Raw genomic sequence first — 27,920 nt, forward strand, 5'->3', positions numbered from 1 at the left:
TCCATTAGGAAGTTAGGGGATGGATCCCTCCCCAGGGTGGAAAGCGTCCTCCTGCTGCTGCTTGCCCTCATACCAGGGTGCACATTTTCAAAGTGCTCTCTCTCCCTGCCCCTCTCTCTTTGCTCAGACAAGAGCGAGAATGGCGAGGCCTATCAGAGGAAGAAGGCAGTGGCCACCGGCCTTCCTGAGGGCCCTGCCGCCCCGGCGCCTCCTCGAGGGAACCCGGCGCAGCCTGGCAGCGGCAGCTGGAGGAGGATCGCACTGCTCATCTTGGCCATCACCATCCACAACATTCCAGGTGAGGTCCTACCCCTGTGCTCTCCAGCCGCCTGCCCAAAGGGAAAGTCACTCCGTCGCTCAGTCACTCCATCTCGGCTGGAAGAAGAGCGCGGACCTTCGTGACATGGGTCCTTTTTTGGAGGGACGCGGGGACAGAATGCAAATCTTCCTCAACTTTATTTGCAACTTGTGATATTGCTGTGGGGTGCAGCTTGTAGGAGCACGGGATGTCTCTGCTTCTAACGCCCTTTTAAAAATCCTGCGTTCCCTACCGTTTGGCACTGATGGTTGCCTTACCCGCCTTCTCCCTGTGGGACACCTGTCCGAAAATGCCCTTGCCAGTCCTATCCGTTCTAGCATGCTATGGTTAATTTGCTTTGCGTCTCTGGATTTAGTTTAATTGAACAAAATTTGTTGGTGTTCTATTTCGAATATATTCTGTTTCACTTAGAGTAACGAGAAAACATAGATACACCTAAAAAAGAACAAAGATATTCTTTAAAAAAATGAGGGAACCTGAGGAATTTGCTGGGTCACATCTTGGAATTCCAGCTCTGCCACTTACTCACTAGTGTGTCTGGACAAGTGACTTGAGCCCTCTGAGCCTTGGTTTTCTCGTCTGTGAAATGGGCATAAAGCCACTACTGAGAGAACCGGGATATCATTTACAAAATGAATCACATTTCTTTCCATACTTAAATGAGATGCTGTAGCGCGTGCGCGCGCGTGCGCGCGCGCGCGCACACACACACACACACACACACACACACACACACACAGAGATTTTGGCACCTTACTTGGACTCCATGAACATTTGGAAAATGGTAGCAGTGATTAGCATTAAGAATACTCCTGTCCTCCCTTCCAGCTGTGACTTCCTCAGCCTTGAGTTCTTCAATGTTCCATCATTGGTTGTGCCGGAACTCAAGTTTTAGGGATAACCTTGCTGAGGAAGTGTCCCCGGGTGATATGTTCATTATCTGAGCCCTTTGCACAGTTCCTGATGCCAGGAACTTGTTACCTTGTTACAGGGCAATGACCAGAGGCCCCTTTTTCTCTTCGAAGCTCTTGTAGATGTTGCTGTATGACCCTTTGGCTTGCATATTGTGGGGTCTAAGGCCACAGCCAAACTGAACTTATTCCTCACTGGTAACTTGATAGCCTTCTGCTTACACAACAAGGACTTGTTTTTTGTTTTAGGGGTTTTTTGGGTCATTGTTAAAGAATGAAAATTTCGATAACTTATATATTCTGATATATGCTAAACCTGTCTAGAACACTATGTTTCCAGTCACTTTTTAAAAAAGATTTTGTCCATTTAGTTATTTTAGAGTGAGAGAGTGTACATGAGCAGGGGGAGGGGCAGAGGGAGAGGGACAAGCAGATGTGGGGCTTGATCCCAGGACCCCAAGATCATGACCTGAGCCAGCCACCCAACGAACTGAGCCACCCAGGCCCTCCATTTCCAGCCAGTAAAGCTCAGATCATGTCCTGGATGAGAAGCACTATCATTATTTGTATCCTGGTCTTAGGAATTTTTATCATATGGTTTGCCCCCCAGTTTTTCTTCAGCGTGTTTTTCTCATTTCCCTCTTGGCTCTCTCCCTCTGGGTCATGGGCAGACTCTTTGGTCTTTCTAGAATCAGCTATTAAGTATTTCTCGAGACAGAATCTTACGTGGGACCCCAGTGCACAAAGCTGACCAAAGCAGATTTGTCCTGGTGGAAAGGCCTGGCCACATTCACCCGCAGGACCTTAGCGAGCACCCTGGAAGACCTAGGGCTTGGCAGAGAACAGCTCGAAAACCCTCCACAGTCATCTTCAGCCTGTTAAATCCTAATCTGTAGAGAAGAGAAGGTACTTATCTTGTCTTTTCAGTCATAATAGTAGCGATCTTTCTGCCACTCAAGGCTCCTCCTCTAACCAGTCGGAAATGAATAAAGATCTGTCCATTGGGTTTATAGTCACATAAGATAACGGTACTGGCTTGAGGTGTCCCGTGCTGATTCTCTGTCTCCCTGAAGAATACAAAAGTGTCCTAAAATCTAGATCTCGTAGCACTGGGTTTTGAGAAGCCGGGAAAAAGCTTTCCTCTGATGGAGCCTTTCCAATGACGGAGCCCTTCCTCGGACGGAGCCCTTCCTCGGACGGAGCCCTCCCTCGGACGGAGCCCTCCCTCGGACGGAGCCCTCCCTCGGACGGAGCCCTGCCCTTCCTGTCTTCTACCAACCTCTTCCCGTCTGTGTTCCCGTGCGCTCAGCTGGGACTGTGTCGGGACTCATTTTGACAGAAGGTCAGGGAGAGTCAGAATGTTTATTGACTTCTGCGAGAGCTTGGATTAAGGTGAGAAACAAGACCATGCTAGCAGCAAGGCATATGGGACGACACCAACATTTGCTGATCATGGTCAGCACGGATTCAGAGATTACGTCTTCCCTGACAGTAGACCTTCTTCTGGATCCTGGGCGTTCCCAAGTTCATGTTCAGCCCACGTCCCTATTATGGTGAATGTGAAAGTGTCTTTTGAGGTGAGGGTTGTGAGGCTCGTAGGAAACTCAACTGAGTTGGTTTCATCAGGAGCCCAGCATAACAGTCCATGACCTGGGAAATGGCTGGTTTGTGTGGATCGAGAAGTTTGAGGGTAAATTTCTTCCCCAGTCTTGCCTTTTATTAATTGCATTTTAATAATGAATTCTAGGCACTTGAGTTATATCAGTCATAAAACAGACCAAGATACCTAGCCTCTGTAACGTTAGGGCAGGGGGATAGAATGGAAATAGTAGTGATCAGTGGATTATATGTTACATTCAAAGGCTGTTGGTGCTGTAAACAATGGACACGTCCAGCAGGGCTGATGAGATGCTAAGCTGTTATAAAGAAAGGAGTTGCCGTTGACCACAAATAGAATGGTCAGGGTGGGTCTCACTGAGACCTTGCATTTGAGTGAGACATACAGCTCTCTGGGGCACAGTGAGTGTTCCAGGCAGAGGGAGCAGCCAGTGCAAGGGCCCTGAGGCAGAAGCACGTCTGGACCTCCAAGGAGTAGCCAGGAGTCAGGCATGGAGTAGGAGTAGGGTGAGTGGGAGGGAGAGGCACAAAGGGAGGATAGAGAGGTCAGCCCTACTCCAGGTGGAGCTCAGAGGCATTGTAAGGATTTTCCTTTTTACTCGGGGAGACGGGCCACTCCGGGGTCTTGAGCAGAGAGGCATATGATCTGAACGGTGCTTTCAAAGCTTCTCTCCAGGCACTGAATTCAGACTGGACCCAGGAGGGACGAGGGCAGCCATGGGGAGACTGGGCAGAGGCCATGGTGGGGGTGCGAGCTACAGACAGGGGGGCTTAGTCTGGGGCGGTTGTGCGTCCACTGAGGGTGGAGCCGTGGGGTGTGCCGATGCAGCAGGCTGGGGGTGTGGACATCGATGGGATCCAAGAGGGACCCCGAGATTTCAGGACTGACCGGCTGCCAGCATGGAGTCACCACCAGCTGGGACGGGGAAGACCCCGCAGGGGCAGTTTTAGAAGGGCATATCAAGAACTTGATTTTGGACGGTGAGGTCTGATTGTCGCCAGACATTCAGGTGGAGATGCCAGTCAGGTGGTGGCACGGATGGACCGGAGACAGGAGCAGAGTCTGGGCAACAGAGAGAAGTCTGGAGCAGATGGGAATCGTTGGCATGTGGGTGTCGTGGCAAGCCTGGCGCCAGTGACATCCCCAGGGTCTAACGGCAAGCAGATGCGTCTCCCCACCCCCCTGGGGCCCATCCCCGGCGCCTCGGGCTGCTAACCCCTGTCCAGAGCAGTTGGCCTGCCCACGGTTACTGTCAGCGGCTTCCTGCCCTTTGACGGGAACCTTATCAAAAGCTTGTCTGTCGCCAGCTTATCTTTGAAAAGGTCTCTTTTTTAACACTATCCTTATACTTTATTAAAAATTTAACTAGGAAAAAAAAAATTTAACTAGAGCTTTGACATTCCCTGAGACTCTGGGTTTGAAGATAGACTTTTCACAATGACTAAAAGGATAATTGATTTTTTTTGAAGTTTTTTTTGTCTTTGCTGGTTCAGTTTTATATGTCCTGGGGATGGCATTTTGTTAATTTTCTTTTTTAATTTGGAAGTAAAAAGGAGAGCTTGTTAGCGAGTATCCTGTCCTCCAGAGGTTTCTGGAGTGCGAGGATACACGTGTAGACGCACACACACATGCACCTGGGGCAGTGGGTTAACCTTTAATACACGTGTGCAAGGACAGATGTGTTCTTGGACTTCTGTGGCTCACTGTCATCCTTAAGGACCTGGGAAGAGCTGGGGACCCCCTCACACAAGCCCACAGGCAGATCTGGGTAGGCACGGACCTCATACAGTCCTGAAACAGGGGAAAATCCCCACTTTCAAGAAACAAAGGCACAGTCTTGCAAGCAGCTTAAATGTTTTTGGAAGAAACTGTCCTGATTAATGAAGACCATCAGACGCGAGCCCCTCCGGCTCGAGTGGCTGATGCAGAGTCCCCGCGGGGGACGGGCTGCTCATCCACATTGTCCCTCCTCTGGCTTGGCCTGTGTGTGTCGGTGCGGGTCGGGGCCCTCGCATCCTTTGGAAAACGATACCCCGCGGAAAGGACGTGTTTTCTGCGAAAGCAGCCCTGTAGCCTTTGGAACATTGTCACTTAAAGTGATTTTCATGCAACATCTTGCAGGCTTGAGGGCTCCGAGCCTTCTAGAGGTTCCCGGGCCTGTGGCAGACACGCCGCCTCTCAGCGTCTGAGTGGAATTAAAAACCAACTAGCAGTCGAGTTCCCGCTAATCTCCTTTCATGAGTGGCTTATGGTCTCGACAGTGCACTACAGCTTTGCTTTCCGTGCCAGAAAGTTCAATTTTGAGCTTAAGGGGATCTTCCAGAGGTTCTCTCTCCTTCAAACACTAGTCCATTTGGTGATTCAGGGCGTGTGTGCGCACACGCGTGCGCATACACGCATGTGTTAAATTACCACAGGGATTCCTTTCAGCCCCGGCATTGGATGAGTCTGTGGACAATGATACAGATCGTGCAGTACTCTTTCCATGTATTCTACGGTGTTAATCCTCCCTTCCTTTGCGACGCCGTGCTGTGTCCTGTGTCCGCGTCTGTCGTGATCTTACTGCTCCAAATGGCAGTTCTTTTAAACGTGTCCCCCCTCCCCCAGTGCCGTATACCTTTTCTGAGCTCACACATTATATGTTGGAGCTCAGGATCTCTTTGTGCCTGTGGAATGGGGGGTGCACGTGCTACCTGGCCGCCATCCTAGGAGGATGGGGTGTCATTCAAGACCGGGGTGTCATTCAAGATCAGAGGGGGCCCCAGTTCCCCTTCTCCCTTGGCTGACCAGGCAGGCTGAGGGCCGGCATTCAACTCCTGTGCATCTCCGGGACATGGCCGGCTTTCTTTTGCATTTGAAATTATTTATTAATCCATAGAAGAGGCGAGCGGAGTCCCGTGCTTTTTATTTTCCTCTCATTAGAATCAAGAGTCAAGTTCACTTTGCTGGTTGCTCCTGTGACCTAGAGCAAGCTAAGGTCACTGCCTCCATCTCCAGAACAGCACGACAGTTGATTTTAATGATTTGGCTCGTCTTCATCGGCGGTTCCTATTTCGTGGCTTTAATGAAACATTTGAAATTTTAATCAGAAGGGCTCCCCTCCCCCGGCCAAGGAACAACATCCCACCATTCGCACACTAAAATATGAACACTGGTGGGTTATTCCTGGGACTGTGGCTGATTTTTATTTTCTAAACGTTTTTGTGAGATTTATCAACTTATCTCTTGTGAATGACTCATAGGATAAAAATGGTTTTGGGAAGGAGAACCTCCATCACCAGACCATCTCAACATCCCTAACCCCCTAAACACACAAAAAAGGGTGTTATAAAGAAAAAAAGTAACAGTTTCCCTTGATGCCTCAGATAATCTTATTGGGGTTCTTTAATGACAGGTTGGGAACAAAACGGAGGATTGTATTAGCTCCCGGTGGTGCTCTAACAAAAGGTTACAAACGTGGGGGCTTAAAACAGCCCAAACCTATTCTTTTACTGTTCTGGGGGCCAGTAGTTTGCCATCGGTTTTACTGGGCTAAAGTCACGGTGCTGTGCGGGCCCGGCTCTCCCTCGTGGTGGGGAGGGGCTGTTCTTGGCCCGTCCAACTTCCGGAGGCTGCTGGCCCCCGGCCTTGTGGCCACACCTGATTCCAGTCTTTGCCTCCGTGGGCACATTGCTCTCTCTTCTGTGTCTGATCTGTTTCCCTCCTTTTTTTTTTTTTTTAAAGATTTATTTACTTATTTATTTGAGAGGGAGAGTGAGTGCATGAACAGAGGTGGGGAAAGGGGCAGAGGGAGAGGGAGAAGGAGAGAAGCAGACTCTTCAGGACAGTCCTGTCTGCCAAGTCCCCTTTGTCACAAAAGGCAGCGTTCACACGTCCCCAGGCTTGCTGGTGGCATGAGCCTGGGCATCCACTTTGCTCTCACCTGGTGTCCTTGTGCTACAAGGGCAACTTCGGAGGGTCAGTGCTTTGAGCTTGCAGGGAGGAGGCTGGGAGCTGGAAAGGACAGCGTTCTGATTCTTCATTTTCCTGGGACCAAGACCGGATAGAAAAGTCTGTCATTAGACAGGGACCTTTCCGATGACATCATTCAAACAACAGCCTCTCGCTCACATTGTTCTGCTTCCAGAAACTGGAGGAGTCTTCATGCAGCCAGAGACCCAGGCTTGGGTAACGAGTGAGCAGAGCACCTCTCGAGGCCACCTTCCTTGGCCGTAACAGAAGCCGCCGCTGATGCTGGAGGCTGCCCCTCGCCGGGGCCTTCTTAAGGGCCCCGCGTATACGAGTTGGCTATTTATATCCGTTTTACATCTTAGAAACTGAGACCCAGGGAGGCTGACGTGGAGGCTCGAGGCTGCGTGAGCAGGCACAGACAGAGCCTGACTCATGCTCCGTCTCCCGGCTTCCAGCCCACCGCTCGCTCACTAGGCTGAGCTGTGCGGGCTTCCTCCCTCCCGGCCCGTCGCAGCGCTTTCCAGAGCCAGTGACAGAGGCGGTCAGGAAATGCTTCTCTCTTCTGTGAAGCTTTTCCACATTAAATGTGAAACGTCTGCTGCACCGGCCCGGCGCGTTGGTGTGATTATCACTCCAGATGCCCCGACTCAGTTCAGCAAGGAGGTTTCAGTGGGGACAACGGGAACCGCTTCTGTGGGGGAGCCGCCTCTGTGGGTGCCCTGCCGAGGCGTGTGCGGTGAGCCCCCTCGGGGCCCCGGGCACCTCTGTCAACACCACCACCTCCGCCCAGGGAGGGCCATCCAAGACCAAGGCAGATGGTCAGCCCTGATGTCAGGGAGGGTGACATGGGGAGAGGGGACAAGCCCAGGATTTAGAATCAGAAAGGCCAAGGGCATGGATCCTGGAGCCACCCAGTGCTTTCCCAGCTGGGTGCCCTTAGGTAGGACTCTGGGAGCTTCCGTGTTCCTGGCTTTATACTGGAGATGATCTCCATCGTGGGGTTCAGCGTTAAGGGAAACGACAGTGCTGGCCACCAGCGGGGCCACTCACTGTTTTCTTTCCCCCTCCCCCCTCTCCCTCCTACTTTGCCTGCGTTTGCTCTGATCCTGAAAGATGGTTTTGCGCTGGCCTTGGGGGTCTCCCAATGGAACGTCTCCAGCCACTTTAATTTTTATCTCCAGCAGGTTACGTTTGAAGAGGCTTCTCGTTTACCCCAGGAGTTGGGAAACACTGTAATATTCTCCTCTAATTATCTGTGTCTCGGTGGGAAGCCTGACATTATAATTAGCTCAGGCTCCTGTCTGGGATGACATTTTGCTCAGCATATTGTGTCCCTGGGTGTGCGCTCTAGCAGAAGCTGGTAGCATGCTCCCCAGTTACGCTGTTGGGTTGGAGCATGAGAACTGGCACAGACACCCAGAGGGCGAAATCCCAATGCTGGGATTCCTACAGGATCTGCCACACCCCCGCCCCCACTGCCACCCCCATAAAGCCACCGGGCAACTTTCAGATTGGCTGCCAGCTCCCTCCATCGGCTGCAGACCCTTACCCATGCCGAACCAGCTGGCCTTTGGATCACGTGAGCTGTGTTCTCAAGCTGCGTGAGGACTAGCATTGAAATCAAGACTCATTTCCACATCTATTAGAGTATGTCATCCTCCTACCTATTATGTAAATGAAAAGAAAAAATTAAGGCAAGAGAATCTGAATGTATTTTTGTATTAAGACTCAAAGTTTCCACTAACTTCCAGTTGCCTTTCTCCTCTAGCCCAGCAGATACCTGCTAGAATGTGGTGTTGCTGTCCTTTTGGACCTGCACTGTCCAGTATAGCAGCTAGGTAGCCACTGGGACAGACACGCAGAGGCTCTGGAGTCAGAAAGGCATAGATCCCAGAGCCAGCAAATGCTGTACTGTTTATTGAAGAGATTTGAACAAAATGCAAAGTTTAGATCCTCAGTCAGATCTCGCCACATGTCACGTGCTTGGTAGCCAGCCATACGCAGCTAGTGGCTACCATATTGGATAGCACAGATATAGAACAATTCTATTGCATGAGAAAGTTCTAGTGGATGGCACTATTCTCGATCCTTGGCAAAAACAAAACAAAACAAAACAAAACAAATGCAACTTCACGAATTACTCAGGTTCTACCCAAGCTTGCCTTGGGCTGAGTTCTGTCTAGGAGACATGTTCTGTTTCCTCAGGCACCTGTTTTTAGCCATGGGGTGTGTCAAACATGGATTAGGAATAAAGTGCCTTAAATTTCAAAATTCGAAAATAATTCATTTTTTTTAAAGATTTTATTTATATATTTGACAGAGAGAGAGATCACAAGTAGGCAGAGAGGCAGGCAGAGGGTAGAGGGGAGGCAGGCTCCCTGCTGAGCAGAGACCCCCCCCCGATGGGGGGGCTCGATCCCAGGACCCTGAGATCATGACCTGAGCTGAAGGCAGAGGCTTAACACACTGAGCCACCCAGGTGCCCCCCAAATAATTCATTTTTTAACAAAGGGGTAGTACAGAGTCACCATTGTGGTGCCCTCATCTTGTTCCCGTTGGCTCTGTCCTGGCTTCTTGTCTCTCGAAGTGGGGACAGCACGGGGTGGGGGAAGGGCAGGGAACTCACAGCAGCCTCATGACCACATCTGACGTCAGGAGAATGGAAAGAGCTGCTCCAAGAGTCATCGTCTCCCCTGGGTGACGCACACCTGTCCCCCAAGCAAGGCGGCATACTGGGTTCGTGCCAGCGTAGGCCCCTCACAGAACACCTTTACTTGCCTCAAATTGGGTTTCAGAGGAAGGACATTAACTGTCACGTGAAAATTCCCCCAGCATTTATTGTCACTTTTTTCCTTTCTCCCTCTCTCTCTTTTTTTTTTTTTGCTGGGGAAAATGTCCAGTTCATCCCCCAGTGCTCCCAAATAAGACATTGACTGTAGAATGCGCTTGCTGAGAAAACTGTGCTCTCCTCATGGAGACAATATCCATAAGTTAGACTGTGTATAACCTTCCCTTTTCTCCCTTGGCTGCTAAGAAGCCGCCGCAATGTGAAGGGAGGATGTTCTCATGGTCTCATCCTCTGAGTTCTTCTCTCCTCTTACAGCCTATTGTACTGTATTTTCATCCTTTTCCAAAGGAGGGACGTGATTCATTCATCGGCACACGCGATTTGATTCCTTTGTCCCGGGGGCTCTTTTGTGTCCTGGGCACAGATTTGATTTCTAATCCCGATACCCAGTCTGAAAAATGCTTTCCTCTGGTTGTAACAGAGACTGGGGGCCAGGCGAGAGCGATGGAATCGTCTGTTTATAATGTTCAACCAAACAACCGACCGATATTCTCCATGTGGGAAGCTGCCAGGGCCCCCACACCAGTGGAGCCACCGTGCAAGCCACAGAGCGCTCCTCGGCTTTCCAGCAGCCGTGTTTCCAAAAAAAATAAAAAACAAGTGAAGCTAATTTTTAAAAATCTCCCTTCTTTAACAGAAAATAGTCAAAATAGTATTATTTCAACAGAGAATCCGTATAAAAAATTGAGACACTGTGCATTCTTTCTTTCTTTTTATCTCACACTAAGTCTTTGAAATCCAGGGTCTGTCTTATGCTCTGGCGCATCTCAGTTTGGATGCTAAACTTTTAATAGTTCAAGTGAAAAGGAGCCCGGCCGAAACAAAGCTGTGTATAGTGGAGAAGAAAAAAATGGTTTCTACTTCTTCAGTTTTTAAACTTAAATTTAATTTTAACTTTATTTCTAAATGTAAATTTTATTTTTATTTTTTTGTATAAAAACTAATATTTTATTTTTAAATTTAATGTTATTTATTTTTAATTTTAAATTTAATTTTAATTTAAAATTAAATTTAAATTCAAACTTAAATTAATTCAAATGAAGTAAAAGTCTTCCTTTGCTCCTTCCCTCCAGCCAAATTCCAAGTGCTTCGTGGTCCCATGTAGCTAGTGGCCGCCATGTCCGATGGCACAGTCTCAGTGCTCCGAGAGATACAATTATGCCGTGAAAGAGCTTCCATTCTGACAGAGGAGATAAAGTTTATACGTACACAAATTTTAATGCAGTACAGAACGAATCCATCATCACGGGAAGTCAAAACAAGTGCAAGGCCCCAGACCAAGGGTGTAATTTCTTTTGGCTCCATGCATTTTAAACATTAATATTTATACTGCCCTTAGACTTGGGATTGAACCCAGGCCTTGGAGGACTGATGGGCTGCCAGGAATTCCACCCCCACACACAGCAGAGAAAGGATGGAGGAAGCAGCAGGCATGCCATGCACAGCGGCACGCAGGAAGGGTCAAGGCCACCAGCTTGATGGGCAGCGGTTCTCTTTCTTCCTGCGAGTTAATGAGATAACGAGGAGGTATCCAGAGCCACAGCACTGACCCACCTGCAGGGGGCTGGGCAGATCAGTCTGCATCTGGAAGCATCCTTCCCACCAGAACCGCACTGCTGTGGCTCTGTTCAGCCGGGTACCTCCACCCTAGGCCAAGGCTGCAAGGAAAAATCCCTTCAGACCCTTTCCTCCTCCCAGAGAGGCCACGCTGAGGAGGGAGGACTGTTGCTACTGCAAACTGGCCCCTAATTCAGAGACATTGCTACGTGCGGAGTCTCAACGTGACCCGTGCCGGCTTTCCCCCCAGAGCTTAACTTGTCTTTGCTTCACTGTAAAGAGGACTCTAGCTTTTCTAAAACTTTGGGTTCTGAAAACACCGTGAGCCTGGGCTCGAGGGAGAATCCTCTGGGGAACGTCTCACCTGCTGATGAGTCCCTGTCCCCTGATAAGACGGCCTCATTTGTTCAGAAGCTGTAGCAGATAGAACAGGTTTAATCAGGTGATCGTAGTGGAGGTGCAGACTCTGTAATAGTCCCAGCTCATTCGTATTTATATATGCTAATTTTAGGACACATTAATTATGTATTTAATAAGTCCCTGTTTATCCTGTTTTCTCTCCGTTCCCTTGATAGCTATTATGGTGTAGAGTTGAAAATAATTAAAATGTTACTTGTGTTCTGCAAATAACAATTAGCCAAGGATTAATTCTGAAATCAAAATCCCGTTCTCTTTCCTTTTCTGTCGTTAAGTACAGTGAGCAAAATGAAACCTAAATGCACCTGTAGGTCCGTGCCACGTTCCTGCCTCAGTTGGAGGGTAATTATTCCCTTTTCTGGGTGGTAATTGCCAGAGACCATGGCTGACCTGACTGAAACAGCTTCCGAGGCCTTGGGCACCTCTCTTCTTGTTGGCCTGGAGACACACATTCAGGTGCTGAGCTCAGCATGAGGCCGTGGGAGAGGACAGGAGGAGGGGGGCTGTTCTCCACAGAGCACACGAAGAAGCTGGCGAGTTCCGTCTCTAGGAAGCCTGCTGAGTGGGGGGAGGGCTGGGTTGGGCCCAAACTTCCTCCAACACCTGGATTTCCAAGCCAAGTCAAACCACCCATCCTGCTGCCATTTGGCCCCCTGGAGAACAGGCAGCCCCACAGTCTGTGCTTTTTGCATTTTACCTGCCCAGAGGGTGGCACTGCATCCTCTTGTAGGATCTCGTCCTGGTCTGTCCCTGTTCTGCCTGCTCATGCAGTGGTTGGTCGCTGCTGGGAGTGGACATTGGGTCCCATTTCCTTTTGTCTTGGATCTTGCCTTGCCTGCAACGTCCTGCCAATTGCCAGTGCAGGAGTCACTCTTCCAGCCCCTAATCCCCTTCTTCCTGACCCTGGGAGGGGCCCCAAGCTGTTGATCTTTGGAGCCCATCCCCAGGGCTTAAGCCCCACTGTGAGCAAGACCCACTTGTAGAGCAAGGATTCCCCACCCTCAACTTTAGCCAAGTAGCTATTGGAAATGGAATTCACATGAGCGCTCAAAAAGGAATTTATTGCCCCCTTGCAGTCAATAATTCTACTCAAGGGAAAATGCACAAGGAGAGGAGTCTCAAACAGATCCATCTTGCTGATGTGCTACCAGAAAAATTTAATGAGAAGATAACTCAAAGCTCATGGAATTTGGAATTTGGAAACTGCCTTCGTACGATAAGAGTGGAGACTAGCCAAACTCTCCCTTACGATTGTGGTTTACGATGGGTAAGAAAAAGCTAGGAACCAGGTTCTGTAGTTTTTACCTTATTTTGAAAATGACCTTGTGGTTGTGCTTTTAACAAGTGATTTCCAGATCTGTGAGGGAGGGAGAATCCCTCCAGCCTCATGTGAGGATAAACTCGGGTCCTGGATGTGAGCCTGCCCGAGGAGTAAAGGGCCTGAGAGACAGCAGTTTCCCCGATGATCTGGTCCGGCAGCTGGTCTGCACCTTCTCCTCGTGGATCCCTATTTCCTTTCTGCCGCTGTACCGTGTGCTCATCCTCTCGCTCTGAAAGTTCAGAGCTATCATTTCCAGGGGTGGTGTTCTTTTGTTCCTCTTCTGTTATGTTCTTAGAAATCCTTCTCGGTGCAGAGTTGTTGAGGGAAGAGGTAGGGCTGTGCTGGTGGAAAAAAAAAGATCTCTGACTCCCCGTTTTCAGGTGCAGAGTGTCTCAAATGACAGTCCAGCAACAGAGGCAAATTCTCTCATCTGCTTTTAATCAAACACTTTTCTCCAGCAAAGCCGTTTGTTTACAAGATCAGCAAGTCACAGGAGCATCTTTGCTTTCCTGCCTGATCCCTGGTCTCAAGGGGCAGCCTCGCTTTCATATGAGGGCCACTCAGGGCTCTCCTGTCAGGAGTGGGGTATGTGATGAACTCAGCCACTGACCCCTCCAGAGGACAGAGGAGAAAGCCAAGGGGAGGAGAGTAGAGGGCTGGAATGACAGGCAGTAAGGATGTGGGGAGATGCTGGGTTGCCTATGGGGTTTGGTGAGAGAATTTGGGCCATTCACCTTTCCATGCTATTTGGGCTGTGCCCCAGAAGGGACATGCTCTGCCCTGATTTGCTTGGTCCCCAGGGGCTCAGGATAAGCTCTGGGTTTTACCTCTCTGTCATTCTAAAGAGTGCCCTGTTGCTTGGAGACAGGGGATGGTGCCTGGAGTGAAGATAAGGTTGTCAAGGAAACCAAGCCACAAATTCCCTTGTTTTTCTCCAAGTTGCTGGACAGAAGAGTAAAGGATTTTTGCTCTGACAACTGGAAGAAAAGTATCTTCTTTTCTATGTGTGTTTTAGACAAATATAAATTCGTTGTTCAAGACACAGCTGAGTTAGGACCAGAGTCAACAAACAGGCTTGAGTTGTTTTTTTTTTTTTTCCCTGTCAGTGAGTGCTTTTTATTTTTTTAAGTAGGCTTCATGCCCAGTGTGGAGCCCAGCGTGGGGCTTGAACTCACGACCCTGAGATCAAGATCTGAACTGAGATCAAGAGTCAGATGCTTTTTTTTTTTTTTTTAAAGATTTTATTTATTTATTTGACAGACAGAGATCACAAATAGGCAGAGAGGCAGGCAGAGAGAGAGGAGGAAGCAGGCTCCCCGCCGAGCAGAGAGCCGGATGCAGGGCTCGATCCCAGGACCCTGAGATCATGACCCGAGCCGAAGGCAGCGGTTTAACCCACTGAGCCACCCAGGCGCCCCAGTGAGTGCTTTCTGATAGAGACAGAATTCAACAGCCATTTTCATGGTTTTTTTTTTTTTTTCAGATGTGTGGACCCCAGGACCCAGTCCCTCCCTATGACACAGCTGAGCTTTTTTGAATTCTGAGTTTTCTCCTATTTGCCCCAGCTTTTCCCTTTATGTGTCACTGCAATGATCTTTCTGGAAATTCACAGCAGCAGTGACCCCCTTTCTATCCTCGGTCTCTGAATTATTTGCATCTTTCACATGGTAGGGACCAATAAACCCAGACCTTCCCCCTCAACTCAGCTGTTCATATTTCAGAAAAAGAAACCCCTTTTGGAGTCATCCTCAAGGGACCCGTTGTTGAAGCCACAGAAATTCACGTCTGCTCTGTGCTCTCCTGTCCATGGACGGCAGAATTGGAGGGTCCACACAGTGTTGCCTCAAATGGCCCCTCGTGCCCGGGGAGTTCCAGGCTAGGTAAAGGGTTCTTCATTTATCCGTGGTGGCAATTTTAGCTGTTGCTGGGAGCGTGGAGAATCATCTGTGTGTGAGTCTCCCCTAACCTTCTGTAGACTTGTACCTTTACCTACTTGTTAAGAAATGCATTCTTGGCCTCTCTCCTTTTCTCCCCACCTTTTGCCTGTGTATTCGTCTGGAGTGGTAATAGAGGCTTTCTGAGCCCCTCTGATCTGTTTCTCTCTAGCAGCCGCTGACCTCACACAGAACTTCTGGGCCATTCAGTGGCCTTAACACACTCAGTCCTGCCCCTTTCCTGAGTTCTCGGGAACTTTAGCACTCCCTGCAGACGTAGGAGGGTCACTCAGCCAAGTGAGGGGGAGGACCTGCCCCGTTGGTGACCTAGAGAAAGGACACCAGGGGCAGAGAGGAGGCACCGGTTAGCTCCGTGTCAGGGGTGTGAGCACAATGGGGAGCTGCGGAGGAAGGGCAGATTCGGGGAGTCAGATGGTAAAAGATGAATAGGGTTTTAATAAATAGAAAGGGGAGAGGGAGGAGGGGCCTGGGTCTCTCTGGAACCTGAGAAGTGGCTTGTTCTTGGCTAAAATACCCCTTCAGTGGAACACACTGTTTTTGTCCTGACCTCCAGTGGGGGGCTGAGGCGGAGTCCTTTTTCAGGTTTTTGCCCATGATCCACTTGATTCACACGCCAGCCTTAGCAAATGTGCTGCTCAGGGAACCCCATGCTCTGGTCTGTCCAGAGGCTGCCACACTCCCACCCTCCTCTGCCCCCGCTCCTTCCTTCTGTCCCCCCCATACCTGGCCCCCCCCTTTTCACCTAGCTTTAGATTTCTAGACTCGCCACATCCAGACAGACGTCTGCAGACAGTGGCTCACCTTACTTATGACTGGGGTTGGTTTTGTTCTCATCTGAAATGGGGAAGAGCTTCGTACCGTCCCTGGTGAACAGGGAGGTAGGACAGGGGAAAAAGACATGCAGAGCTGAGAGGGGCCCAGGGCTGCTGAGCAAATGACCACAAATGAGAGTTGGGGGTCCTTAAAGAACAGATTCTCACCGTTCTGGAGGCTAGAAATCCAAAATCAGGGTGTCGGCAGGGTGGGCTCCTTCTGAGGGCCCCGAGGGAAGGACCCGTCCAGGCCACTGTCCGGGGCTTGCTGGTGGCTGTCTTGTCCCTGTGGCTCTTCACATCTTCCCTCTGTGCATGTCTGTTACAGGACACCTGTCAGGTTGGGTTAGGGGCCCACCCCGCTGTGCTATGATGTCATCTGAAGTCATGACATCTGCAACAACCGTATTTCCAAACGAGGTCACATTCTGAGGTCCTGGGGGATTAGGACTTAAACATATGAATTTGGGGGGATAGGATTCCAGCCATAACATCCTCCTTCCAGGAAGACCAGACAAAAATGTCTAACCTGCCTCTCCAAAATTGCATTATGAACAAAAGCCAAATATAATCTAATTAATCAACTCAGAGCCTGTCGGTGGCATGACAGTCTGTCGCTGACATGAAGCTGGGAGGGACAGGTAATTTGTGGGATGATTAAATCATTAAACCAAAACATCTCCACATGCTGGAATTCTGATGTACCATAACGGTGCACACAGACAGACACAGGGACCTAAGTACAGTCCCGAAATTAGATCCCCACCCACCCCTTGCAAACAGGTGATAAATGTGTATTTAGGAGGAGGAAAATGAATTTGGGTTCTAGTTCAACAAGGAGCCTCATCATTCACTCAGTCACGTCTCGATCAAGGTGTTTGATGCTCATTTCTTCTCGGCGAGGCGTGAGGTAGCCTTGGGAGTCAGAGTCAGCCTGGTCAAGTTGTTCCTCCCAGGATTCATGCTGTGTTTGCCATCACTTGGACAAGGGGAGGAGCAGGAAGGGGCCCCCTCCTCTGAGAACCCAAGAATAGAAGAGAGCCCCCACATCCTTGGACTTGCCCATGAGGATCCCCCGCCCCCCAGCATGCTGGGCTGGAAACTAAGATGGCAGTGGTGACTAAGATCACCAGACCTTGTAGGCCAGAGCGAAGAAGACGGGGGTGGTGCTGGCTTCCTGAGGTCCTGGGAGGACCATCGCGGGGAGAAGGGTCTGGGCTTGTCCTGTGCTCCCTTCCAAGCCAGAAGTAGAACGAAGAAACGAAAGGTACAGGAGAGCAGATGTGAGCACAGCGTAAGGAATGGCTTGTTTACAGTTAGAACTATCTAGAAATGAAATACTCTGATTTATCTCAATGGTAGCGTCGGCAGAGCCCCGCATCATGGAGTGGTTACTGCGCACCAAAATGCTCTTAACACTTCCCGGGGAAAGAGACCCGGGGTCTGCCTTGGTCAGCGGTTCCTCCATCTGATCTAATACAACTGCTTTCAGGAACCCCTGAAGTCAAAACGATCCTGATCAAGCTAATTGCTTTTTCCCCAGACCACAGAGTTTGGAAGGAGCTCACTCCTTGTTTAATAGTAGATTCGAAGTAAATTTTTCTTTTGGAGAAAGAACTCTCTTCCTCCCTCTCCGTGTAAGCTTGGGCTGGGCTGTGGTGTATGAAATCTAATCTCCTACCGGGAAATGATTATTTATTGGAACGCTCTCCCCAAATCCGCCAGGCACTCCGAGTGTTAGCTTGGGACCGTAGCTCTCACAGCCGCGCTGTTGACACTCCGGGTTTGTTCTGATTCACACGAGTCTTTCTTGCACGTGTGGCCGGCAGTGAGTGACAGGATTAGGAGGGCCCCCAGCCGTGATTGACAGATGCCTCTGCAGATTGGATCACCTTATCCATGAGCTTGGAACATGTTCTTCGACCCCCATTGCTTTCCTTAATACGCTCGCTTTGCGTTCGTGGGTAATTAGCAAATGCTTTTCGAGTGACTGCCACTGGCTTTTCAAATGCTCTGCTCTTTCTAATTAAGAAAGGGAATTGAATGTACTCTTGCCTGGCTAATTTTTTTTTTTTCTTCCCAGGCATGGGATGGGGATGGGAAGGAAGAGCAGAAGAAATTGCTAAGAGGGGTGCCTGGGTGGCTCAGCTGGTTAAGTGTCTGCCTTTGGCTCAGGTCATGATCCTGGGGTCCTGGGATCAAGTTCCACGTCGGGTTCCTTGCTTGGTGGGGAGTCTGCTTCTCCCTCTTCCTCTGCCCTGCTCGTCGTCCTCTCCCTCTCGCTCTCTCTCTCTCAAATAAATAAAATAAAATAAAGAAATAGCGAAGAGATGCTTAAGAAAAGAAGTCTGATGCCACCAGTGAGCAAAGCTGTGTCAGGGAGTTCATTCCTATGAGAGAGGTGTAGGGATCCCCAAGTTCAAGTCTAGTCTGAGAAGCGTGTTCGTGAGACAGGAATTCACTCTGCAGCTGGGTACCTGGCTGCAGGCATATCTCTAGGCCCAGGGAAATGTGGGCAGATGATCGTGAATGGAGCACACAGGCTCCAAAGACCAACATGTAGAACCTCACTACGGCCCTCTGCCTTCCCAGCTGGGGTCAGGCATCAGCTGCATTTATGGAGAATCTGAAGCAACAACATCTGGTCTCATTTAGAAACCCAGAGACAGGCGGGTCCTCACGAGTATGAGGACTACCAAATGCATTTAAGGACACAGGTCCCTTTTCATTCTCTGCTTTGCATGTGGCTTTGGTCTTGAGTTACCTCACAGTCAAGGTTGCTATTGGAACTCCAGTCATTCCCCACTCCTTCAGGTGGTACAGAGGACAACTTCAAACTCTTGCTTTGTCTTCTGGAAAGTTCTAGTTCACAGTGTTCCCCTGCTGAGGAAAGAGGGTGGGGAATGAATATTGGAAGGCGGGAGCTGTCCCTGTCCCGCCCAGACAGTGGTCGTTGGGAGAGTCTTGGAACCAGTGGTGTGCCTGAGTGACCTCGTGGAAAGGGGTCCCCATTCAAGACCACTCCTTGCGGAAGCAGCAAAATGGTGGTTTAAGAGCCCACCTGAGTTTGAGGCCTGCCTCACCGGCTCACTGCAGTCATTGGGCAAGTTATTGAACTTTTTTCAAGCCTCCAAATCTCCCTCTGCATAAAACGGAGCAATTACCCATGTCCCCCGACGTTCACGTGGCCTGTAGTCTGTGTTCCAAAGCTGACAGGTCACCTGTGTCATTGTTAATTTAGTGCTCTTACCATCGCCTCCTTGTGGGCTAATTGCATCCCCACAGTCCTACCTAGGCTGCACTTCTCTCATACATTCCTTCTAGAACCTTCCGAGTCCGTAGGGTGGAATCACAGAATAGCTTTATAGTCTATCACTGTCTACCTAACTGCTCTAATGGTTCTCCCTTCCTGCCCCTGGATGATTTCATGGGCAGACGTCTAAATTTTCCAGCACATTCGAGGGGAATGAGCCCTTTTGATGATCCCGTTTGATGCCGATGAGCCAGTCAGGTAATTTCAGTCTCTCATTCGGGATAACAAAGGTCCTTCTCTCCACTCACAGATGAGCCTTAGAAACCTGCCGTGGGTCAGAGGTGGGTAGTCTGTCTTTTCCTTGTTTTTTTAACCCTTTACCCTGCTCACCTTGCTGGGAATGGCTCATCCATGCCCAGGACCTGGAGGAAGAGGGAAAGAAGAAGCAGTGAGGGGGTACATAGAGCTGGTGGTGCCACAAGGTCTTCCCTAAAGGTTACAGTTGTCATTTAGTGTTGCGTTCTCAAAGTGGCAGACCCTTTTTCTCATGGGGTCCTAATTTTGAGGGCTCTTGAAGCCTCCAGTGAGAATATCTACCCTGTGGTTGACCACTTCCAAGTTCCCTCTCTTCTTCTCTGCACAGATTCCACTAGAAATTCCATTTGCCCTTGTAGGTGGGCCTCTGAGGGGAGAACCTTTACACGCTGTCCCCGGTCACCTTCCCAAATGTCCAGTTGGCCCTTTGCCCTTTGGAAATGCAGGCTGCTTCCAGAGCAGCGTCCTCTCCTCAGTCAGCCACTGGAATTCTCTGGGCCTCCTTGTGCCCCTGGGGCCCTTCCAGGAGATGGTCAGAGAGCAGTTCTACAGGGAAACGTGCCAAGCTCATTTCTTGGAGTGGCTTTTACTTGGCTTGAGTGCAGAGAAGCTCTCTAATGCTCAGGGCACACTCGGATAGCTCTCTCTGAGGGGGTCCTTGAGACCATGGTCCTCCTTGCCTCCCCCACTTTGCATGGGGCCACTGGGAGCAGCACCCTTTTGGAGGGATGACTCCCCTTTAAGGTCCGCATAGAGTATCAGGCACCTCTGTGTAGATCAGTACTGTCCAATAGAACTTTCTATGATGATGGAGATATTCAGTATATGCACAGTCCCGTATGGTAACCCCTAGCTACCATATTGGATATAGGAATACATAATCTTGTTACATTGTAATTAATTTACATTTAAATAGCCACAGGAGGCTACTGCATCAGACAGCACAGTTTTAGAATGAGAGGCTAATGCTGGCCATTTTTCTTAGCAATGGTTCTGAGACCAGGTAAGTCCTGTTAGATCTCTTGTTCTGCTCTTTCTAGAAAGTCATCCTCCAAGTCTCTCCCAGCCACAAGTAAGTAGCACTGTCAGTGACAAGTTTCAAATGTTGGTTCCCAAAGCCACATTGTTAGGGAGATTGACTTTAGTCTTTGTTAATGGGGAGTAGGTGTGTTTCTTTGAGCCTCCCTCTCCCCTGAGTGGAGGCGGCTTACTCTTCTGAGAGTAATAACAGAAGCCTTAGCTCTGGCATATCTTTTGACCATCTATTAAAAGAAGCTCATTATTTTCCTGGAAAAAGTACTCCCAACGGTGCCATAATGGGTGTTGGCTGAGTGATCAGCTTCTGTTTTTCTCTCCAGGAAATGCTCGGTAGATTGGAGGCTGCCCAGGGTTGCATGGGATTCTGGTGACATCCGTGATCACAGGGAAGGATGGAACTAGTTCCAGAGTTTGATGCTTGAATGCACTTGACCTTAGTTCAGGTCCAGCATGATGAAGAACGATGCCGTTTGTCCAAATTAATCTTGTAGAGTCTACAGTAGCAAAAATTAGATTATGACTCTCAATGTGCAGTAGCTCTGTGTATATTAGAGAAAATGTGTATCTTGTAAGACAAAAAAAAAAAATCTAGTTTTTTAGAGTACTTTAAAATGAATTAATGGGCATCTCTTGAAAGGGCTGACACCCTTTCTTGGTGTTCTTGACACTCAAGAACAACTCTTTTCTGGCTCTGTCGTTGAGCTCAAGATTTCAATTCTGGAAGAGAAAATCTGACTGAGCTAGTCCAGTGAGGTTGGGAGTGGGGAAGACATTCTCAAAGAAAAGCAGAGTGCCATCTTCAAAGACAGGAGCAGGGGTTCTGAGCACATGAAATCTGAGACCTTCCCAAACTCATTGCCTCTTTAATTAGTGTTGACAGAGTTACAGACCCAGGAGGGAGTTAAAAGAATCAACTTTGTGTTTATCTTTGCAATTTTTATGCATGTATCAGGCAAGAGTTAAAGTTTGCCATAAAAAAGAGAATTTGAAAGTTATTTCATTTACCCTAATAAGCCCACTCTACAGATCAAGAAACCAGATAACTTGTCTAAGGTTTCACAGCCGGGTAACAGCAGAAAGAGGACCGGAAGCAGTTCTCCTGACGCAGTTAGGATGTCCCTGCTGCTTGACCAACTACTCTGACCCTCCAATGAGCATGTGCTTCTCAGTTGCTTAAAAATTGTTTTCATGTGTGGCTAACCATTCCTTTTTCTTTCTCTCTCTCTCTTTTTTTAAAGATTTTATTTATTTGAGAGAGAAAGAGAACATGAGAAAGGGAAGGGGCAGAAGGAGAGGGAGAAGCAGACTCCCCGCAAAGAAGGGAGTTGGACATGGGGCTCGATCCCAGAGCCCTGCAGTCATGATCTGAGCCAAAGACAGGCACTTAACCCACTGAGCCACCCAGGTGCCCCCAACCTTCCTTTTTCAATCTCACACTTGCAGTTCAATTGCTTAGGCTTCTTCCTAGCAGCACTGTCCAACCCTAGACTCTAGATTCTAAAGCATTCAAGTTCATATTACTTGTTGTTATTGCTTTGATTTCAAATAGCAACCAAGATGTCTAGGATACGATGGTGATAATTCTTAGACTCGCCTCTGGGGGAACATCTACAGAGAGAAAAAGGCTGCCAGGCCCCCGACTCAGCAGCCCAGATACTTTTCCCCTTCACAAATGATCTCTGGTTAGAATAAGACGACCTTGGGGAGTAGCTTTCTCTCCAAGCATAATATGTGCTGTTTTTCTTGCTTCTAGCCAAAGGTAATAGAATGTCATGTCTACTAAGGCCAAGTTTGGGGTTGGGGGGGAACAGGCAATTTCTTCAGTGGCCCATTAAGTTGTCCAGTAGAAACAATAACTCTCTCCAAAGTCTTCTATTGTTAGACGCCTTTGCTGATGGGACTTTTATTGTGGATGCAATCTCATAGCTTTATAGACACACGGCTTTGTTCTAGATCCAATATACTTTGTGGCAAAATAGGATCTTTCACCTAACAGCATCGCTATATTCATCTCATGAGATAGTTGAGTACAAAAAACTTGAGCGATGCGGTCTCTGACCCCTGAGCGCTTTATCTGGTCTGTGCTAGAATCATGTGTCTGGTTGAAAAGGAGGAAAGAGATAACATATCTTTTGTTTAAGAAAAAAATCCCAATTTTTCCCCAGTGATCATAGAATTTTAGAATGGACCTCAGAGGTAATATACATCACCCCGCTCTGGTTTAAGAGAAACTCAGGCCAAGTGTGGCTTGCCAAGGATCACAGTGCTGATAGCAGAAACCGGGGAGGGAGGAAGATTGACCTCTGTGTGCCCGTCACAGCATCTCAATGACCGCACCTCCCTCCCATACACAGCAATGCCAGGCCCTCCCCTTACTTCTAAAAGATCCGGGTAGGTTTCTGAACACATCAGATCTCTTTTTTTTCCTCCCCCAAAATCTTTTCCCACCAAGCTTTAAAATTACAATCAGTGATATTTTAGTTTTTGTCTTATTTTATTGTTTTACATTTTATTTATTTATTTGAAAGAGAGAAAAAGAGAGCATGGGCAGAGGGAGGGGTGAAGGGAGAGGGAGAAACAGACAGGACCCTGAGATCCTGACCTGATCTGAAGGCAGACACTTAACCCAATGAGCCACCCAGGCTCCCTAATTTTTTTCTCTTTTTCAAGTCAAGTTATAACCTGTGCACAGTAAACAAATCTCAAATATACAGCTCAGAGAATTTTTATGTATGTATGCATTCCCGGAACCACTACTGACATCAGGATGCAAAACATTTCTAGCAAAACAGAAGGCTTCCTCCTCTTCCTTCGCGGGCGGTAACTTCCTCTAACAGATAAGTACTGTCCTAACTTATCTTACCCACAGATGGGTTCTTCCTGTTCTTGGGTATCATTTCATGGAATCATCCCGCATATTCCCTTCTGTATCTAGTTTCTCTGGCTTTGAGATTAATTTATGCCGCCTGTTGCATTAGTTGATTAATTTTTTCTTCTTTTTTTTTTTGCTCTGTAATATACCATTGTTTATAGACTACCGTGTATCCATTCAGCTGTGGATAGATACTTGGCTGTTTCCAGTTTGGGGCTCTTAGGAGAAAAGCCACAGTGAGAGTTTTCTGCATGTGTTTTCTTATGTGTGTGTCCAGCAGGGGAGCTGCCTGGCCATAGGTTAGACCTGTACCTGGCTTGAGCAGATTAACCAGTACTGTTATAGAATCAGGAAAGATGTTTTCTTATCACTGTATTCAGCGATGATTAATACCGGTGGCTCTTCTTCTTCTCCTTTTTTTTTTTTCACTTAAATATAAAAACAATAGAACACTGAGGCCCAGAGTTAAGCTGACCTCCTTTAAATGTAGTAGATTTAGCACAGGCATTTCTGCCTCTTCCCCAAACCCTGCTAAAATGACAGTAAGGAATTAAAAATCAGGACCGAGACCCGGAATGGTCAACAGATGTTTGATCACAGAAAACAGAGGAAAAAGTGCTAATTAATTGGCTTCAAGTGGAGAAAGATGGAAGCACCTGCTGAAGGGAAGCCACCAAGAAGCCATCCATCCCGGGAAGCCTTGAAAGTGCTGGGACTGGGGTGGGGGCAGCATGGGGCAGCCAGCAGGGTGGCTGGTCATTCTCATCCTTATCAGGAGTAGTTAGTTCTTCATCCCACATGTCGCAACTGGACGGTCACCTCCCCTGCAGCACGGCAGGAGAAACGTTTATTATCTGCATAAATGAGCCCAGGAGGCACCTGACCGGATGGACCAGGAGAAAATAAAGACGATGATCCAAGTCGGTATAGGGAATGATAGTGAAACCAAGAGTGTAGCATTCAAGGAGGAAAGGGACGGACTCTTGCCTGGGAAGCAGAAGAGTCTTAGGCAAATGACCTTTAGGCACTGACACGTGGGGAGTCCGCCTACCAAAAAGCTGCCGCCACCATGCAGTCCTCTGGGCCTTCCTCTAGTACCGGACAACCCCCATCCATCCTGGGCCTCCAGGGAGATTTTTAATGTCTTGCAATGAAATACGAGTGGACAGCCAGGGTTACTCAGACTTCTGAGGAATGCCTTCCTTATAGAAGATAAAGTCCAAAAGCTAATTTGGAGATCACAGAAATAATGCAGCATTCACAAGAAAACTTCTAAACAAACAAAAAGGTTAATATCCTCAGAGGGAGAGAGAGAGGATGCTGTCCCTGACAAAAAGGGACGATCTGATGAAGAAGGAGCTCTTGGAAATTAAAACAAGGTAGCTAGATTTGAAGAATAGAAAGGTTTGACGAGCACGTTGGGACAGTCTCTAAGAAAATAGGATAAAAGACAATGCCACAAAACAGGAGAAAGGAAGAGAAGAAAATACACAGGTGAATCCAGCGGGACCAGCTGCTGACTAATCAGCATTCCAGAAAGTGAGAAAACGGAGTTTCGTACGTGCCTAAGTGGTCTGATAAAAATGTGTCCAGACTGAAGTAGCCTCACCTTGCGGACGGGAAAGGAGTCCTGAGCGCTAGCCCCATGAGTAGCAAAGGGAGCCTTGCCAGGAAGTGACTTCATGAACTTTTAGGGTGCCATCAACGGAGCTTGCAGAACCAGGGACACGGTTCCAAACGAGAAGGACGTCAAACATCCCAACAGCAGCGTGTCAAAGCAGAGGATGGTTGAAGGAGGTTTGCACGTTCCCAAGTCTCCAGCTTCCACAAGTCCTAGGATTCTGAAATGGACACAAGTCTTTCTCCTTGCTTCCGTGCTTCAGAAGACCAGAGGCCAGAGTGGTTTTAGTGCAAGTTAACACTGTGTCACTTCTCTTGGTCCCCACTGTTCAGGTGTCAGCCTGACCTGGGAATCCGCCCCATCCCGGAGCAAACTAGTTAGGCAGTGCGATGAGCGAGGCTTGAGCCCGTGTCTCCCTGGCCAAGGGAGAGAGGGGCCACCAGCCAGGCCTTTTGCACCCTTGAATGTGAGTGCTCCACCCTTGGGGGCCTGACAGCGTGTCTGGCAACCAGAACATCAGGCATCTTATGTGGCCAACTCCGTGTGCTAATGGCAAAGCTGCTGTCACCCAGGTTCGCCCATCAGCCTCCTTTGCACTTGGCCTTTGTGGAGGCCGGGGGTGTCTATCAGGCTGGGGGCTGTTGGTTAGGGTGGGCGAGGGTTCATGTGCCATCTGGAAGTCGGGGTAGGGGTGGGGTTTGTTCCCCAATTCCATCAAGACGGCATGGGATGGAGGTGGGCGTCCTACAAGAAAGGTGGGGTGCTGCCACCAAAACGAGGGGGTAGGGATGCTGAGTATATGAGAACGAGCCCCCATCCCAAACCCACAATGCCTCTTCCAATAGTATCCAAACCGTTACACATACAGGAGGCTGACTTTGCATTATTGTAATTTCGTATCCTAGAGTCGTAAGGTTCGTCATCATAAGGGTCTTGGGGAATTAGTCTACCCTAACAGGCCCAGCTTACAGATGACTCCTCCAAGCTTCCAGGGCTAGGACATGGGCCCGGAAGCAGGTTCCCTGACACAGTATGTTCTCGCCACTCTGCCAACCCCTCCTTGTCACTCATCCGCGAATGCTGTTCCGTTGCTTGAAAGCACATTATCTTCTTGTTCCTTCTTCAGCCTGAGTTCGCAAGTAAATGGCTCAGGTGTCTTTGTAATAGATTCTTTCTCGTCTACGCTCCAGATGCTCAACCTGGCCCCCCTTGCCTGCCTGGGAGTGGGGTGAAATGGGGCGCCCGCTGGAAAGAGGTTGTGTGTCCCCTTGTGGTCCTTAGGGTGCCAGGCATGTGCGGCCAGATCTTTCCGTCCCAGTGGCCACTGGGCGGAGCTTTGCGCAGGGCTGGAGGGAAATAGGGGGCTGTGGCTCCGGCTTCCTAGGACTTCACACTCAAATGGGGACCTGAATAGAACTGTATCAAGACAAGGTTTACAAAGAAACATAGAAAAGAGGTCCAGTGACTCTGGGTATGAAATGGAGGCCTTTGTCTTTGAGAATTCATTTCGTATATCAAGTTGGTGTGAATGGCGTAGGATTGAAGACGACTGCTCTCAGAAAGGCCTCGGACTCAGGGGCAGCAGGACCACCTGGATCCCACGTGAACTGTCTTCATCCAGCCAGTCTCCCCCCACCCCAAGGCCATTACGGGAGAGCTAGGCCTGGAGGGTGAAGCCAGTCTCCCTTTTTTCTAACCAGGTACCGATCAAGCATCTGCTCTGTGCCAGTGCAGAGAGGTAAAGCCGAGAAATGAATTGAGATCCGCCTTCCAGGAGCAGAGGACCTGGCTCAGATCGGCGGGTGGGGGAGGGTTACTGAGCTCTCAGGGGATCTGTTTCCAAGCAGTTGAAAGGAGACACCAGAAGCAAGCTCAACCCTTTCTTACAGGGCTTGCCTCTGCCTTTTAAGCCCTTGAAGCCCCTCACCCCGTGCAGGAAGCAGCACGTGACAACTGTCCAGAACTTCACAGTATACACAATACCCCCTACTCCCAGTGAAGTGACTTCTTTGCAGCTCCTGACAGTGTCATCTTGTTCTGCCTGAGAGGTCACGCCCCAGCAAGTGGCGCAGATTCTGAGTGATTTCGTGCAGAGATCCGTGGGGTCCCTTGCCAAGCCCTAGGCTTGCGGGAGCGTGGGGCCCCATCACGACACTCCTGGCCCGGGAGTCGGGAAGGATTGCCGGTGCTGCACCCTGGGGCATGGGCTGCACTAGGGGTTCTCAGCAAGCGGCGGCAGGGGATTCAGGAATACCAGGTCTCTTATAGCAACAGACCCCTTCCTCCAGCCTTCCAGCCCTTGGGACTCTGCCCCAGCCTCCTCTGTCAGTGCTCCCGGGCAGGAGGCTCCCTGCAGAGGCAGCGTGGAGGAGAGGTTGTGAGCATATGTCTCGAAGCAAACTGGGTTTGGGTGCTGACTCCACCACCAACTGGCTGGGCTGGACACTTGATTCCTACCCGCTGCATAGATCTGGATGGTGGTGGTGGCATCTGGATGAGCGGGGAGCACTGGGCGAGGCGGTGCAGATCCTTGTTTTGTATAAGGCTGTTCCAGCACGTGACACAGGCATTTATCCGCCGAAGCCCCGCTGTCTGGGCGTTGTCTTCCCCAGGGCTCTGCAGGCAGTCCGGGAGGCTCAGCCCCAGCTCCCCCGGGAACTCTCAGGGACTGCCCTAGCCTGCAGACAGCTCCCTCCTGACAACTCTTGTGTGAATTGCTTATTTGTCCTGTGGCATCTGCCATCTTGTATATATTGTCATTTATCTTTTTGCATGTGTGTTGTTTTCCCAAGTGACTGGAGATCAGGAGGTGGGGGTAGTGTCTTTTTTTGATACTGAACCCTCCCATTATCTCGCACAGGGTCCACGCTAAGTCAGTAGTGCGTATGATGCGGTGATGCCATTGGACGTTAATGTGTGTAGTTTGTCCCTGGACACACCCACACACTCTCCAGGGTCTGGGGTCTGTTTGCCCAGCCTCCCCTTGTAATACGTTCTCCGTCCTGCCCTCTCCCTCCCTCCCTGCCACTGTCCACCTCTGCCTCCTGCCCTCCATCTCATCTGGCATTTCCCCAGGGGACGGTAGAAGGTTCTGCCTGCAGAGGCCACATCT

General features: G+C 49.3%; 1 protein-coding gene across 10 annotated transcripts in view; it reads left to right on the forward strand.

Moving 5' to 3' along the window:
- Positions 1-27,920, forward strand: part of SLC39A11 (solute carrier family 39 member 11) — a 398,153-nt gene that overhangs the window by 265,185 nt on the left and 105,048 nt on the right. For 9 of the 10 annotated variants that reach the window (XM_047706311.1, XM_047706315.1, XM_047706316.1 and 6 more), the window contains one exon: positions 128-298. In XM_047706311.1, coding sequence (XP_047562267.1) covers positions 128-298 — 171 coding nt within the window. Of the gene's footprint in view, positions 1-127; positions 299-10,986; positions 11,837-27,920 lie in introns of those variants that run through there. The other variant, XM_047706317.1, reaches the window with a different exon arrangement.

This window comes from Lutra lutra, chromosome 16 (genome assembly GCF_902655055.1).
Source record: "Lutra lutra chromosome 16, mLutLut1.2, whole genome shotgun sequence".
Classification (NCBI taxonomy): domain Eukaryota; kingdom Metazoa; phylum Chordata; class Mammalia; order Carnivora; family Mustelidae; genus Lutra; species Lutra lutra.